General features: G+C 48.9%; 1 protein-coding gene across 1 annotated transcript in view; it reads right to left on the bottom strand.

Moving 5' to 3' along the window:
• GASK1A (golgi associated kinase 1A) overlaps window positions 1–7,637 on the bottom strand; it is a 61,748-nt gene extending 54,111 nt beyond the window's left edge. The window contains exon 1 of the mRNA XM_047099616.1: window positions 7,632–7,637. Coding sequence (XP_046955572.1) covers window positions 7,632–7,637 — 6 coding nt within the window. The remainder of the gene's footprint in view (window positions 1–7,631) is intronic.
• Between the last annotated feature and the right edge of the window lie 6,488 nt (window positions 7,638–14,125).

Here is a 14,125-nt window from a genome sequence, read left to right as displayed (position 1 = left end):
GGTAGTAGGGGGAGGAGGGCGAGACAGAACTCGGTGACTGACTGCGTGAGCTGACTGGGCCCGGGGCCCTGCAGACAGTGGCTGGTGCACAGGGAGGCCGGGAGGGAGTGCTCAGACTGTCTAGGAGGCCACCCCTGCCGCCAGCCAGTCCCTGAGCCGGGGTCCAGTTCCCCCAGGAGGTACACACTGAGCCTCTGTATGGACAGACAACAGAGCCACTCTGTCCTAGAGAAAGAAGCGTGTGTGCCCTGCCCACCTTCCTCAGAGCACAGGGATGGACGCCCAAATGGCCCATTCACTAGCCATCCCAGCCTCGAGCCCTCACACTGCCTACAGCCGCCACCTCCAGTGCGTCCAGAATCCCAGACAACACAACCCCGAGCCCCACCCCAGCCTGGGCACAGCTTGAGACTTTTGCTCCTCCCTACCTGACCTCCCTCCCCTGCTTCCTTCCATCTGGGTGGTCATCGGTGATCACGTTTTCCCTGGGGCTGGAATTCGCTCATCTCCTTTGGGGAAAAGAGTGAGCCGGTGCCACGCTCGGTGCCCTGCTTTTTGAAATTATGACCCTCTGATATTGACTATATTTGATTTGGCTATATTTGGGTCTTCTCTTCCCACCTCAAGCATGGCACCAAGCATTTAAAAGTACTAAAGCGATCTTAAAAAGTTTTTAAATTACTGCCCTCAGTTTACAGTCCGGATGGGAAGATGGCCATAGACAACACTGCCCGCCTAAGTACTTAGCTGGATTGTAGAGATTATTGAAGGAGGTATATGCTGCTCGTTTATGTATATGAAGGAGTAGATTCACATGGACAATCTCTTTCCAGGAAATGTGGAAAATGAGATATAAGAGACAGAATGTCTTGACAATTCGCCAGTGCCTGATGCATTGGGAGTGAATGCCCAGCACTGGTGCAAAACCAGTCTGGACGGAGGCAAGGCCAGCCACTGGATCAGCCGGGTTTGCTCTGCTGTTAACGCCCCCGCCCCCGCCCCCCACAGCAGGAGCACGGGGCTGATGCCCGGCATGTGAAGCACGGAGAGAGACGGTGTCAGTGAGACTTCGTCGGCCAGGACAGTGGAAAACATCACTGCTCTGCCAGAGGGCAACACACTGCTGAAAGCAGCCCAGGACACCGTGCCCGAGACAGCCCCAGGGCCCTGCGTCCCCTGAGCGCCAGGATCACAGGCTGTGAGGAGCTCTTGCCTGCTCCCCCATGGGGCCAGTCCTTTTTGTCTCTGAGCCTCAGTCCCCTCATCTCACATCCACACGTCTCTGGCGTTGACGCTTCTCTTTTTCTCTCCCTTTCTCTCTTCTAGTCCTCTCCCCTCTGATGTCTTCCACCAGTTTTCTGGCTGATAACATTTCTGAAAGAATCCCTATCTGACTTGGCTTTTATACATGGAGCCATGAACCTGTTGCCCGAGCCAAAATGAAAGCATTTGAATTCTCCAGATGGCTCTCTGGAAGAGGCTGTTTGCTCATTGCAAGCAAACACCCTCGAAAGCCAAACAAAAACTGCCCACAAGTAAACAGCATGTGACATAGCCCCTTCCTGCAGCCACTTAGTAGAAACCCAAAGTCAAGCCCGTGGCAGGAGGGGAAGTTGGGGACGGAGAGATGAAGGAGCCACACACTGGCCGGCAGGGAGCACTGAGGACCACAGGCAAGGTGGCGGGGACAACAGAGCCAATACCATACTCATTTATTCTTGCGACTGCCCCTACCCTACTTTGATGATTATAAGGGCAGAACCAATTTAGAAGGTTAGGGGAGAAAAGTCAAACACTTCACTGTAGGTCTTAAGAATATAACATAGTAATGTGTTTTCTAGAATTAAAATGATTGGCATCATTTTTAAGTCAGTTACTTCTACATCATGATTACTTCTGAGTGTGACTAAAGGGCACCATCAGATAAATAAAAATGAAAATGAAGAGAGAGAAAGACGGCAGACAAGAGGCCTGTATACCTACATGCCTGAACAAGAAACAAGTCACTCCTGACCTGCCCAGGCTCCTTATCTGAGGTTACCAAGGACTAGCGGTTCTCCAGCCCAAATATATCCCTCTCACCTGTTCCCTCCCGGCCAGTCACAGGGTCCATCCTCCCTCATGTCCTTCCAGATCACCTTCCTTTCCCAGACACTCCCCTCCACTCCCTGTAGCCTCCCCTCCCTCTGAAACTGCTCTCTAAAATGCAAACCCATCTCACCTCTCCATGCTCAAAAGCTCTTCCATTGGCCTCGCTGCCCTCCGCTGCCCTCCGGATAATTAACACAAATCCACCCATGCCCAAGAGCCAAACTCTGTCTCCAGCCCTATTTCCAGGAGGTTCCCCCTAACTCACTTTCAGCCAACTTTTGACAGCTCACTTTTGCCTCCAGAGCTTTGCACATGCTGTTCCTTCTGCTAGACTGCCTTCCCTTCTTGTTGTTCTGTTATATTAAGGTACAGTACAACTAAAATCTTTGTGGACAGTTCTAGGAGTTTTCACACACATGTATAGAACCACCACCACAATCAGGAGACAACAGTTCCATACCTCCAAAGGCCTCCCTCGTGCCCTGCCTTTGGAGTCACAGCCTCTCCATCCCCAGCCCCCGGCAGCCATCACCTGTTCTCTACTACCTGTGGCTTCATGTCGCCCAGAATGTCAGATAAATGGAATCACACAGTAGGTAACCTTTTGAGATGGGTTTCTTCCGCACAGCAAGTGCCTTTGAGACTCATCCCGTTGTTGTGTGTAGCAGTAGATTGCTGTCTTTACTGCACAGTATGGCTGGATCTCACCCTGTTGGTCCAACCTACAGTTGAGGACATTTGGTTTGCTTCTAGTTCGGGGAAATTATGTATAAAGCTAGTGTACGCATTTGGATCCAGGTGTTTGTGTAGACATATGTTTTTCATCCCTCTGGGGTAAATACACAGGAAGAGGGTTGCTGGATTCTGTGGGAAGTGCGTATGTAACTTTACAGGGAACTGACAAGCTGTTTTCCGGTGTGGTTCTATCACCGTACGTATCTACCTTTAACGTGTGAGCATTCCAGTTACTGCGCATCCTGGCCAGCACTTGAAATTGTTAGGGCGTTTTGCTGTTTAGCTATTCTAATAGATAATCATGGCTTCTCTTTTCTTCAGCCATCCTTAGACACTCCCCCTGCCTCCCCACTCCTCAGAAGCGCCCTTCTCTGCCTCCGCATCAGAGCATTTAGCTCACAGGACAGAAACATTTCTTTGTGCCTCCCTCCGCCCTGAACTTACCATCTGCTGTGCCCCACATATACACCCACATGGGCACGCACACACAGATGGCATCACCAGACCACATACTCCCCAGGGACAGGGTCTCTGTCACTCGTCTTTGAATTTTCTGCCCTAGCACTATGTCTGGCTTACAGCGGGTATTTTCTGAATGGATGGATGAACGGCACGGCAGCAAAGAGAGAGGGAGAACACGGATACACTCGTAACAGAAGATTGTGAATTCCTCTTTCATGGCCTTCTAGATGGGCCACTTGAGAATTCCAAAGCCACTGGGACAGACTCAAGCCCTGCCTAGAAGAGATACATGTTCATTGAGAACCAGTCAAGGCCTAGAGAACAGTGTAAGGCTCCTGCTGTTTCCTCACCCTCCACTTCCCCTTCTCCCTCCCTTTCACTCTTAACACCCAGTCACCACTGAATTCACCAGCTGCTATCATAAAGCACTTTCCAGCTTCCACTCAGTGAGCAGTTCCAGGGCCACCTGGCTGGGCCCCCGGGGAATACAGCCATATCCCAGGCCACCTCAAAGAATAGGGTCTGTATCTGTATGTGTGTGTTGGGGGTGGGGGCCCACACAGAGAAGAAGGGCAGCCGGGGGCTCACCCACAAACCACTGTTTTATCCTCACTCTCGGGCCAGATGGTCCTTCAGAGGCAGACTTGTGTAGGCCCATCCAGACAACAGGGGGATGGCACCCCAAGCTCCCCAGATGGAAACACATCCACAATCACATCAAAAAGGGATCCAAGCAAAGACGGCCCAGGTTTCTCACAGCACCTGGGCCTTGAAGAACCCTGATGCACTCTGTTTCTACACTGGTACTCTGGGTGGGAGGGAGGGCTGGGCCTCCCAAGTCTGTTCTGAGGGGGCTGTCGCCATCTTTGAAGCCTGTTTGAAGCACATTTCTTTCTCTGGCCCTTGAAACAACTAATGAACTCATCTCTTTGTGAAGCTTATTCCCCACCCCCACTGCCAACCGACTGCTTTGTGAACCAGCCTCTTCTTCAGCTAATTAGGGCCAGTGGATTATTTACAACCCTCTGCTCCCTGGCCAGTCCTGTGCAGAGCCTGGCTCATCTATGCAGCAGGTTACAGGGGTGCCCACAAGAGAAAGGGTATCAAATTCCCCATGGGCTCCAAGGGCTGGAATGTCACTGTTCCCAGTTCTGATTCCAAAATGAGTTTCACCTCTTTTCTTCAGGTGAGCCTGAGAAACTTGGGCCAGGTGATTGGCTGGAGCACCCCAGCATTAGACCTCAGGGGCCTGTGGCTGAGTGGGGACTGCATGCTCATCCAGTGTTCAGCAAGGAGGCCCAGGGCACACAAACTGGGCAAGTATCTCCTGAAGGCTGGGTATTTCCTCCTTAAAGGAGCAAGAGAACTGCTTTAGAATAGAATCTGTCTGCATATGATCCATAGTTACAGAAGTGTCCCAGTAGCCCCTCTTTGACTAGTCGTGGACGAAAATGCATCAGCAACTTCCTCACCATTTGTTTTATTTAGGTTCTAACAAAAAGAAAACTATTTTGTGGATCTTCTTTAAGGCCCTCATTCTTAAAGCACCTTTGGGGCATCAAGCGTTTTACTTTTGTTGATTCCATTTGCTCCTTGTAATGATCCATTATTTTTTTTTAATTTTTTTTAACATTTGTTCATTTTTTTTGACAGACAGTGAGTGGAGGAGGGGCAGAGAGAGGGAGACACAGAATCCGAAGCAGGCTCCACGCTCTGAGCGGTCAGCACAGAGCCGGACACGGGGCTTGAACTCACAGACAGCGAGATCATGACCTGAGCCGAAGTCGGACGCTTAACCGACTGAGCCACCCAGGTGCCCCTGTAACAGTCTGTTATTATAAGCCCATGCTACAGAGGGGCCTGCAGCTCAGAGTACTGGAGTGCTTACCCAGGGCCGTGTGGTAGCCTAGCCTGGCACAAACCTCATTCTGATTTTAAACCCTGTGTCCTTTCCTTTGCCACTCCAAGCTGCACCAAATGCCTCAAGTACATGAAGAGGCTATGGAGGACTAGGAGAACTGGGCTCTAACAGAGCTCTGAGTAACCCTGAGAAGGTCACATCCCTTCTCTGATCTCAGCTCCTTCCCCTAGAGATTCCCTTCTAAGTCTTAACCACCAGCGATTTTAGCTCTTGGTTCCTTTGAGGAGAACTGACCCATGTGTGAGTTCTCCTGGGACCCTCTTCCCTCCATGGCTGCCTGTCTGATGACATACTGCAGTGTAGAGTGAAGACAGACAAGAGGAAATGCCTCCCACACCCACACTCTGGGCCCTTGAAGGTAACTGCAGTAAGATCTTTTCTAAAGAGGCTAAAATAATTTGTTCTTGTGAGCTTGTCTGATTTCCACTTATCCAGGCACTCAGTCCTGGATATCCCCAAGTCCACGGATAATCAGAAGCTGGCCACGCACCACTGAAAACAGCTCCAAAGTGGGAACAACTTAAAGTCCACAAGCAGAGAGATGATTATCAAAACCGTGGTGCTGAGCATTGAAAGTATGGTTCTGAGTATTTTTTGGAGATGCAGACATGGAATGTGTTTTGACAAAAAGTGGAGTAAAACAAATCAAACTAAAAAACTGCATGTTTGGTATAATCTCATCTCTTTAAAATAATACTCAGGGGCGCCTGGGTAGCTCAGTTGGTTAAGTATCCAACTTCAGCTCCTGTCATGATCTCAGTGAGTTTGAGCCCCAAGTCCGGCTCTGTGCTGACAGCTCAGACAACCTGCTTTGGATTCTGTGTCTCCCTGTCTCTGTCCGCACCCCCCCAACCTCCCCACCCCCCACTCATGCTCTGTCTCTTTCTCAACATTTAAAAAATAATAATAATAATCAGAGTAGGAAATATGCCAAAATGATACATGGTTACCTATAGAAATTGGCAGTATGGGCATATATATGATCAGGAAGAAAACAGTTTATTTTTATTTTTTTTATTAAAAATTTTATTTAATGTTTATTTATTTTTGAGAGAGAGAAAGACAGAGCATGAGCAGGAGAGGGGCAGAGAGAGAGGGAGACATAGAATCTAAAGCAGGCTCCAGGCTTTGAACTATTAGCACAGAGCCCGACGTGGGGCTCAAACTCATGAACCACAAGATCATGCCCTGAGCCAAAGTCGGATGCTTAACTGACTGAGCCACCCAAGCACCCCAGGAAGAAAACATTTTTTAAAGTTGGCAATAATAATCTTAACTTCTTCTATCAATATTTTTCATCCGAGTTCTGAGTCGTGACACACACCAAGTCACCTGCCATCATTGTAAGGAAAGATAGCAAGTGTCTCCCAATCTTAGACCCACACCCCTTCAGGATGATCAAAAAATACCCTCACAGGTCCTGCAGCTCAGTGTTCACTTTGGCAAAAAGACATCTAAGGACACCAGACTTTCAGCTTTATATTTCTAACCCGGAGTTTCTCGTTTGACGTGCCTTGGATCAGTAATATGACAGTGTTAAGGAATTACTGGATAAAGTCTACCATATTCAAACACGTTGGGGAAGTTCACATCTCGGTTTTAATGAATTATGAGAGGTTTCTCTGTGGAACGATCCTGCAAGAGGGACATATTAGATGTATCATTTGCAGATGAAGTTCACTGACACCTTCTATTTTAGGACTATCTCAAGGGATGGCAGCTCTACAGATTCAGGGATATCTGGGGAAGTGCAGTTCCTATTCCCTCAGCCTTCTAGCCCTGTGCTTTTCAGTCTTGGCTGCACACTAGGGTCACCTGGGCAGCCTTAAAAACAAATCCCTTGGTCTGGTTCTGGTCTGGATTTGGTCTGGGGAGCAGTCTGAGCCAGGGCTGAGAGCCACTTCTCCCTAGCACCATCATAATTGTACATGCTGAGAAGTCAACATCAGATTGGGATCCAACCTCAAAATGATTCACGTACCATCTACTTTTGAAGCTAAATGGAACTTCAGAGGACATCTACTTCAATCTCTCATTTTACAGAAGAAGAAACTGAAGTTCCCAAAGGATCAGCCCCCCACCTCCTCCAGTGCTTGTTCTGGTCAGTGATGGGCTGTACCTTGGGCCCCCAGCCTCTGGACCACAGGACCCTTCCTTCAGAGGTTGAAGCAAAAGAAACCTTCAGATCTCCAAGGCCATTTTGCTGCCAGAGGTTGCTTATCAGGCCACCCCCTCTCTCTGGCAGGTGGACCCTGACTCAAATGAAATTCGGACTCAAGTCCTCTTCCTAACTAAGGATGAGAAGCCAGGAGACTATAGGCTTGCAAGGATAGGAAGCCCACACGGGCAGTGGAGCAAACATTGATGCATCCTTAGGCTGCTAGAGCAGACAGCAGGTACTTTCTCTCTCTGCTCACCTCACCTCCATCGCAAGCAGCCTGAATGCTGTCACACACACCTTTAAAATCAAGAGACTCCTGCAGACCTGTAACAACCCTCTGAGTTGATGGCTTTGGCCCCTACCCTCTTCTGGCAATACTTTTGCCCCTGAACGTGGAATTTTGCAGTAAAAAAATCTCCATACTTTTCAGTTTCACATCCTGTACCTCTGATTACACCTCCTTTTCTTGACGTTTATTTATTTTGAGAGATAGAGAGTGCACACACGTGAGCTGGGGAGGAGAAGAGAGAGAGGGAGAGAGAGAATCCCAAGCGGGCTCCACACTGTCAGGGCAGACCCCAATGGTGGGATTCGAACTTACGAACCATGAGATCATGACCTGAGCTGAAATCAAGAGTCAGACGCTTAACCAACTGAGCCACCCAGGTGCCCCAACTCCCCCCTTTCAACCTTAAGATTCCATTATTTCTCTCTCTTTATAGCAGCTTGAGAAAGAAACCTATGAGCATTGGAGAGAGTGTAACCTCCTATTGACCAGCTCTTGGCCTCTGGTCCCCACAACTCCAGGACACCTTTGCATCCAGGGGGCTGTTCCCTCAGAGACCCTCCATCCTACAGAAGAATCTCTAGGCGCCCTTCTAAACACCAGGCCCACAGCTAAGCTCTCTGAGAAGCATCTCCAGTGAGCTCTAATCTGACCTCTGTGTGCTTACGAGCGGGAAGAGGGAGTGAGTCATAGCAGACAGAAGAGCCCTGTGGGTTCCTTCAGAGTTCAAACTCATTCTGGTGTCTGATACCCCCCCCCCCAGGCAGGTTGGGTGGGGGCTGCAGGTCGCTTCTACCTGGAAGCAGAGCTAAGCAGCAGCCGGTCCTGAGGGAAGCCCCTTTCCTAAGGCTGCACAAGTAGCCTGGGTCTCACGCTCAAAGGGTCTATCTTTTCCGCCTGTTGGTGTCTGTGAGTTTTATCGTGGAAAGGCAACGGTTCACAAGTTCTTCAACTTCCTGAATAACATCCCAGACCAACCAGCACTCCCACACCTGCCCTGCGGTCCAGGAGATGGCGCCAGGAACTGGACCCTTACCAGGCCCAATCTATTTCTGCGTGGATTAAGGTTCAGCCAGGGTGTACGGGTCCATAATGAAAGCTCCCTTATTACGGGCATCCCGCCTAGGGAAGCAGCAAAGCTAATTGCCCAGCTTCTCCATGCCCCCCTCACCGCTGCCCTCCCCCCTTCGCCCCCTTCGCTTCCTCCTAGGTGCAGAAATAAGAGCCCTTGCAGCCCCCAAGCCACCTTCCGGAACAATTCCAGCTCCGGGAGGCCACGCAGGCTCCACGCACCCAGAGCTGTGCGCACTGTCCGCGGCAACCTGCCTGGGTGCCCACCCCATCCGCCCACCCGAGGGTCCCCTCTTGAGATTCCTACCATGGCCCCCGCAGTGGCTGGACCCGCTTCTGGGAGCTCTCAGCTGGCTCTCCGGCTCATCCCACCGCCCCGGGGTCGCCACTTGCTCCGTGACTCTCCAGGCTTCCCTAGACGCGGGTTTCCCGGACGGGACGTCCACAGCTTCCCAGCAGCCAAGTGGCCCCGCGACTCCTGGGTGCGCAGCGCGCTCGGGGATGCCCTGCAGGTGGGGTTGTTAGAGGAGCTCCGGGAGAATGCACGCTGAGTCTGCGTGTCATCTGAGGATCTGAGGTTCTGCAGGAGCCGTTCCACAGCCGGGAGCCTCCGCGTTCAACTAGGGGCGTTTGCAGAGTTTGCGAAGTCCCTGCTGTGCGTCCCGGCCCAGCCTCCCCACTTCCCCGAAAGCTAGGGAGGGGGAGCTCCTTTCACAATAAAAGCCCTGACCCGGGCTCTGGCAGCCACAGCCGCCTCGAGCAGGGGCCCAGGTGCAAGGAAGGAATGGGTCCCGCCCGCCCCGCGCTGATTTGAGGCAAGGCGCGCGGAGCAGGGTCTGGCAAGTCGCCTCGATTCCTCCTCCGAGGTGTGAGGGTGCTCCTGGAGCCCGGGCAGTCATGGGAGGGAGAGGCGAAGGAGCGGGGAAAGGGGAGGACGGGGCCGGCCCATCGAGGGTCGCCAAAACTATGCTCTTCCTTGCAAAGCCAAGGAAAGATAAGTCTTTTCACTGGCGTCTCCTAACCTTATTTGGGCTCAGCCCCAAGGGCGTTTTGGAAGGAAATATGGTAGGAAAATCCTTTTATCACTTTGGACGTTTGTCACAATGGACATTTTCCCCCTTGAGAACTAATCAGTGTATATAAGTCGCTGGAAGTAAGCGGCTGATACCGATCCCTCTGCTATGGATGCATAGAGTGTGTGTGTCCCCTGGGCCACAATCGAAGCAGGACCTAAGGGTCTGCATGCTCCTTGTTGGAGAGAAGGCTAGGCTTGGAGTCCATAGTCCTGGAATGGGGGGGGGGGGCGCGGGGGGGGCGGTCCCTCTGTTAACAGCTGAGTGACATTTAACAGCTGAGTCACCGTTAACTGGTGCCTGGATGTCTTTGAGACCTCTGTCCCTACGTAGTCCAACATTTGGATCTCAGGATTCTTAAGAGGGAAGAGTCAGCAGCAGCACTGACAGAATCTGGGAACCAGCTGGAAAAATTACCCTCTGAGATGGAAACTAACAGGAGTCATCACTAGATGGTCTGAAACCGGCTTCCCAGGAGTCACCTGCCATGCTTTGAGGTTGTCACTGATGACAGTGCTTCTAAAGGAGGACAAATATTGAGAGGGTTTCCTTAAATTGTGTATGATGGTCAGGAAACTAATGGAAGGGAAAGGATTTCTTCAGTCCTTTTTATGTTCTGGATGCTTTCCACAGATTATTTCATTTCATCGTTACAAACAGTCCTAAGAGAGAAAATTTATCATCACCATTTTACAAGTGAGGAAACAGGATTAGGGAGCTGAAGTGACTTTCCTGAAGCCGGATAGCGAGTAAGTCGTTTTTCGCAAACCAAAAAGCCTGTTCCTTAGAGCACGAGAGGAAGAGGAAGAAATTGGTAAACCAGGAACAAGAGGCAGGATGCAGTGCTAAAAACTGCAGCGTTCTGGGGATTAGGGTGTAAGGGGAGCACAGAAGAACCTGAGCCCTGGATGAGGACAGTGAGGCAGACTGTCTCATGCAGACTGCTGAGGAAATAATGTGGTCTTTTGAGTCTCCTTTTCTGACTGCAATGTACATTCTAGGGGCGCCTGGGTGGCTCAGTCGGTTTCAACTCAGGTCATGACCTCATGGTTCGTGAGTTCAAGCCCTGCGTCAGGCTCTGCACTGTCAGTACAGAGCCTGCTTGGGACTCTCTCTTGCTCCCTCTCTCTCTGCCCCTCCCCCATATGCTCTCTTTCTCTCTCTCTCAAAATAAATAAACATTAAAAAAAAAAAGAAGATGTAGATTCTTGGCTGTGACTCTTTACACACATTTATGTATAGATGTCATTAAAACCAAGTTTTATAAAACATTATTACATGTGATGCCCTCTGATGTTTTCTATTCTATTCCATTTTAATTATTTGTAACAGTGGGCTCAAATAATTATGTTAATTTCAATAGTATCCACTAATAAGTACCGTATGAAAAACACTACACTAGGGAGTGGAGCAGACATATTCCTTTAAATTAATGTTTTCAAAGGGTTTTGTGGTATTCTTCAGAATTTATCTGTTATGTATCAAAAGAATTTAAGAGGGAGGGATTCTGTTGGCCAAGTTTGAGAACACTGAGCACAGCTAAACAGACTCTCTTTTTGGCAGTAGGACTTGTCAGAGCCTTTAATGCGACTACTATGCATTGAGATTTTCAGAGAAAGGAGGAAAGTGCCCAGTTTTTTCCAGACTTACTGGATGCTAAACTCTTTTTCTGTGGATTCATGGGACACACTTGGGCATAACGGTTCTAGGACCTGCCCTAGCCAGGTGAACTGTCAACATAAGAACAGAGAGTCAAAATCCTGCATTCTGAAGGGAGACTCCCAAGTTCGGCCTTATTTTGTTCACCTGATACTCTGCTCAGCTAAGGAAGCGCCCAGATGGTGAATGTAGGAACTCCATTTGTGAATGAACAACTGCCACTTTTGTAACCCAGACTGAATGGAAGCAGTCAGTAGTCCAGGAAGACCCACAGCCGGGTAAGCAGATAAAACTGAGTTCTGGCCCTGCTGAACTGAGGACACACCTGGATCTGCAGTGACTCCAGGGGCCCTTCACAGAATCCTGCCCAGAAAAAGCACCTCCAGCTCTGAAGTGCTATAATTCAGACCACTGGTCCATAGTACCTTAGATGTGATCATTTACTTCCGTGATAACGTGCTCCTGCATAGGGCCATGCCCATGGCTGTGATTCTGTGACCCAACATGTCTACATGCTGACAGCCTCTGACATGCACGTTTTTGTTCCCTGTCCCCCCTGCTTCCTCACTCTCCATGCATTATTCGCCGCACACTCTGTGATTGGTGTTAATGTCAAGAACAAGTAAGAGGTCCCACTGCATTAGAAAACTGTCTGGCTATCTACTTACACTGCATATACATGAGCCCTGTGACCCAGCAAATCCTAGACCTTTACCCAACAGAAATGCCTACACATGTGCATCAAAAGCCATGTAAAGGAAAGTTCACAGCAGCATTATTTGCAATGGTCCCATACAAGAAACAACCCAAATATCCATTAATAGTAGAAACAATATGTAGATTGTGGTGTATTCACACAACAGAGTGCCTTATAGCAAGGGCAATTTGTGAACAACAGTCACACACAAACATTCTGTGGAGGGAAAGAAGCCAGCCAGGAAAACAGGCCTACGTAGGCTTTCATTTACATGAAATACACAAACAGGCAATGTTGATATCTGCTGTTAGAAGTCAGGTGACTGGTTACCTAGGGGAAAGTCAGGACTGGGAAGGAGATATGAAGAGGGCTTTTGTGGCGTTGCTAGTGTTTTTTGTTTGTCAATCTGGCTACTAATTTTGGTATCAATTACAAATGAAAATAAATCAAGCTGTAGTACTTAAGATATGTGCATCTTTCTGTATGTACATGAAACAAAAATTAGCACATACTGTCTCTAGCCTCAAAGGACTCATAATCTATCCTAGGAGGCTCCAAACTTTTAATATTATTCATCTCAGTAGCAATAAGTTTTTGAATATATCCCCCAACATGTGCATTACCTACCTACAAGTTACTTAAGTGTACCACTTTGTTTTCTACCTATTATTAAATGTATGACAACAAAAACAACAACAAAATTTTGGAAGGGTAAGGTTAATATAGCAGAAATAGAAATGTAAATGTTTCTTTTCACACCTTAAGGGGTCTTTCTATAACATGAATGGGCTGCTCACGTCTCATTCTGAAAACCAGTGGCCAGCCTGATGGTAAAGGACAACAGGTGAATATTTCAGTGCAAGAAAAGGTAAATAGGAGAAGCTATGGAAACTGCAAAGAAGTAAGCCTTCCACCTTCTCCCCCACCTGAGGGGGACTTCCCAGACCTAAGGCCTGTGCTTGGGGACAGGGCTTTCCTGCAGAGCTGCTGGAAGTACTGACAGCATCTCATACCTTGAACTTGAGACTTAAATCAGACTCAGCCTTCTGGGCTTTGAAGATTTGATGACAGCAAAAAAAAAAAAAAAAAGGTCATTTTAAAGTTCTGAACCAAACTTAGTTTTGTGGGAGGTGGAGATTTATAACTCTGGGTCTAACTATTCTTTTCTGCCAGGAAAACAGGACTTCCCTTAAACTCCACACCCCTCAATCTCAAACACACACACACACACACACACACACACACACACACACACACACACTACCCATACATATGTACCAATGGAACTCTTAGTCATGAAGCGCTCTCTATGAAAGGGTAGCTTTGGCCAATGAGATGTTAAGTAGAAGTGCCATCACTTCTGGCTGGAAGCTATAAAAGCCAGTGCATGACTGGCCATGTTCCTTCTCTTATGCAGTGACTGAAAAGTTTATGTCAAGGTGGAGCCCCCGTCAGCCTGGGTCTCTGAGTGGCTATGACAAGCAGAGCCTCCACAAGACCTCGCTGGATATGAGAGTGAGTGAGAAATAAACTTATGCGTTTAACCATTAGACCCACTAAGACTCAAAAATTGTTGCTATAGTATAACTTAATCCATCCTGGTCACATGAATAAAATTACGTTGGAGAAGAGTTGCTTGAGAGAACCGTAAATCAGGTTTTGTCTCTCCTCTGCTCAAAACCTCCAGACACTTACATCTCCCTCAGAGTACAAAAATCCCAGGTCCTACAGGAGCCCGGCAAGTCCTTCCACACTCTGCTTGTCTATCATCAGCACCTGCACTCTCTCACTGCCTGTGCCCCAGGAGACACTCTCCTCATTATTGTTTCTAGCATTCTCCAGGCCCTATGCCACCTTATGATCTTTGCACTTACTCTTCCCTCTGACCGAAATGCCCCGTATTTGCTCCTTATCTCCTTCAGGTCTTTGCTCATGTAACCTCCTCAGTGAAGCCTTCCCTGGCTGCTGT

Source organism: Lynx rufus, unplaced genomic scaffold, assembly GCF_022079265.1.
Source record: "Lynx rufus isolate CCGP_SWC_20201006 ecotype Redwood Valley unplaced genomic scaffold, mLynRuf1.p SCAF_5, whole genome shotgun sequence".
NCBI classification, from domain to species: domain Eukaryota; kingdom Metazoa; phylum Chordata; class Mammalia; order Carnivora; family Felidae; genus Lynx; species Lynx rufus.
This window is presented reverse-complemented; position numbering and strand designations above follow the sequence as displayed.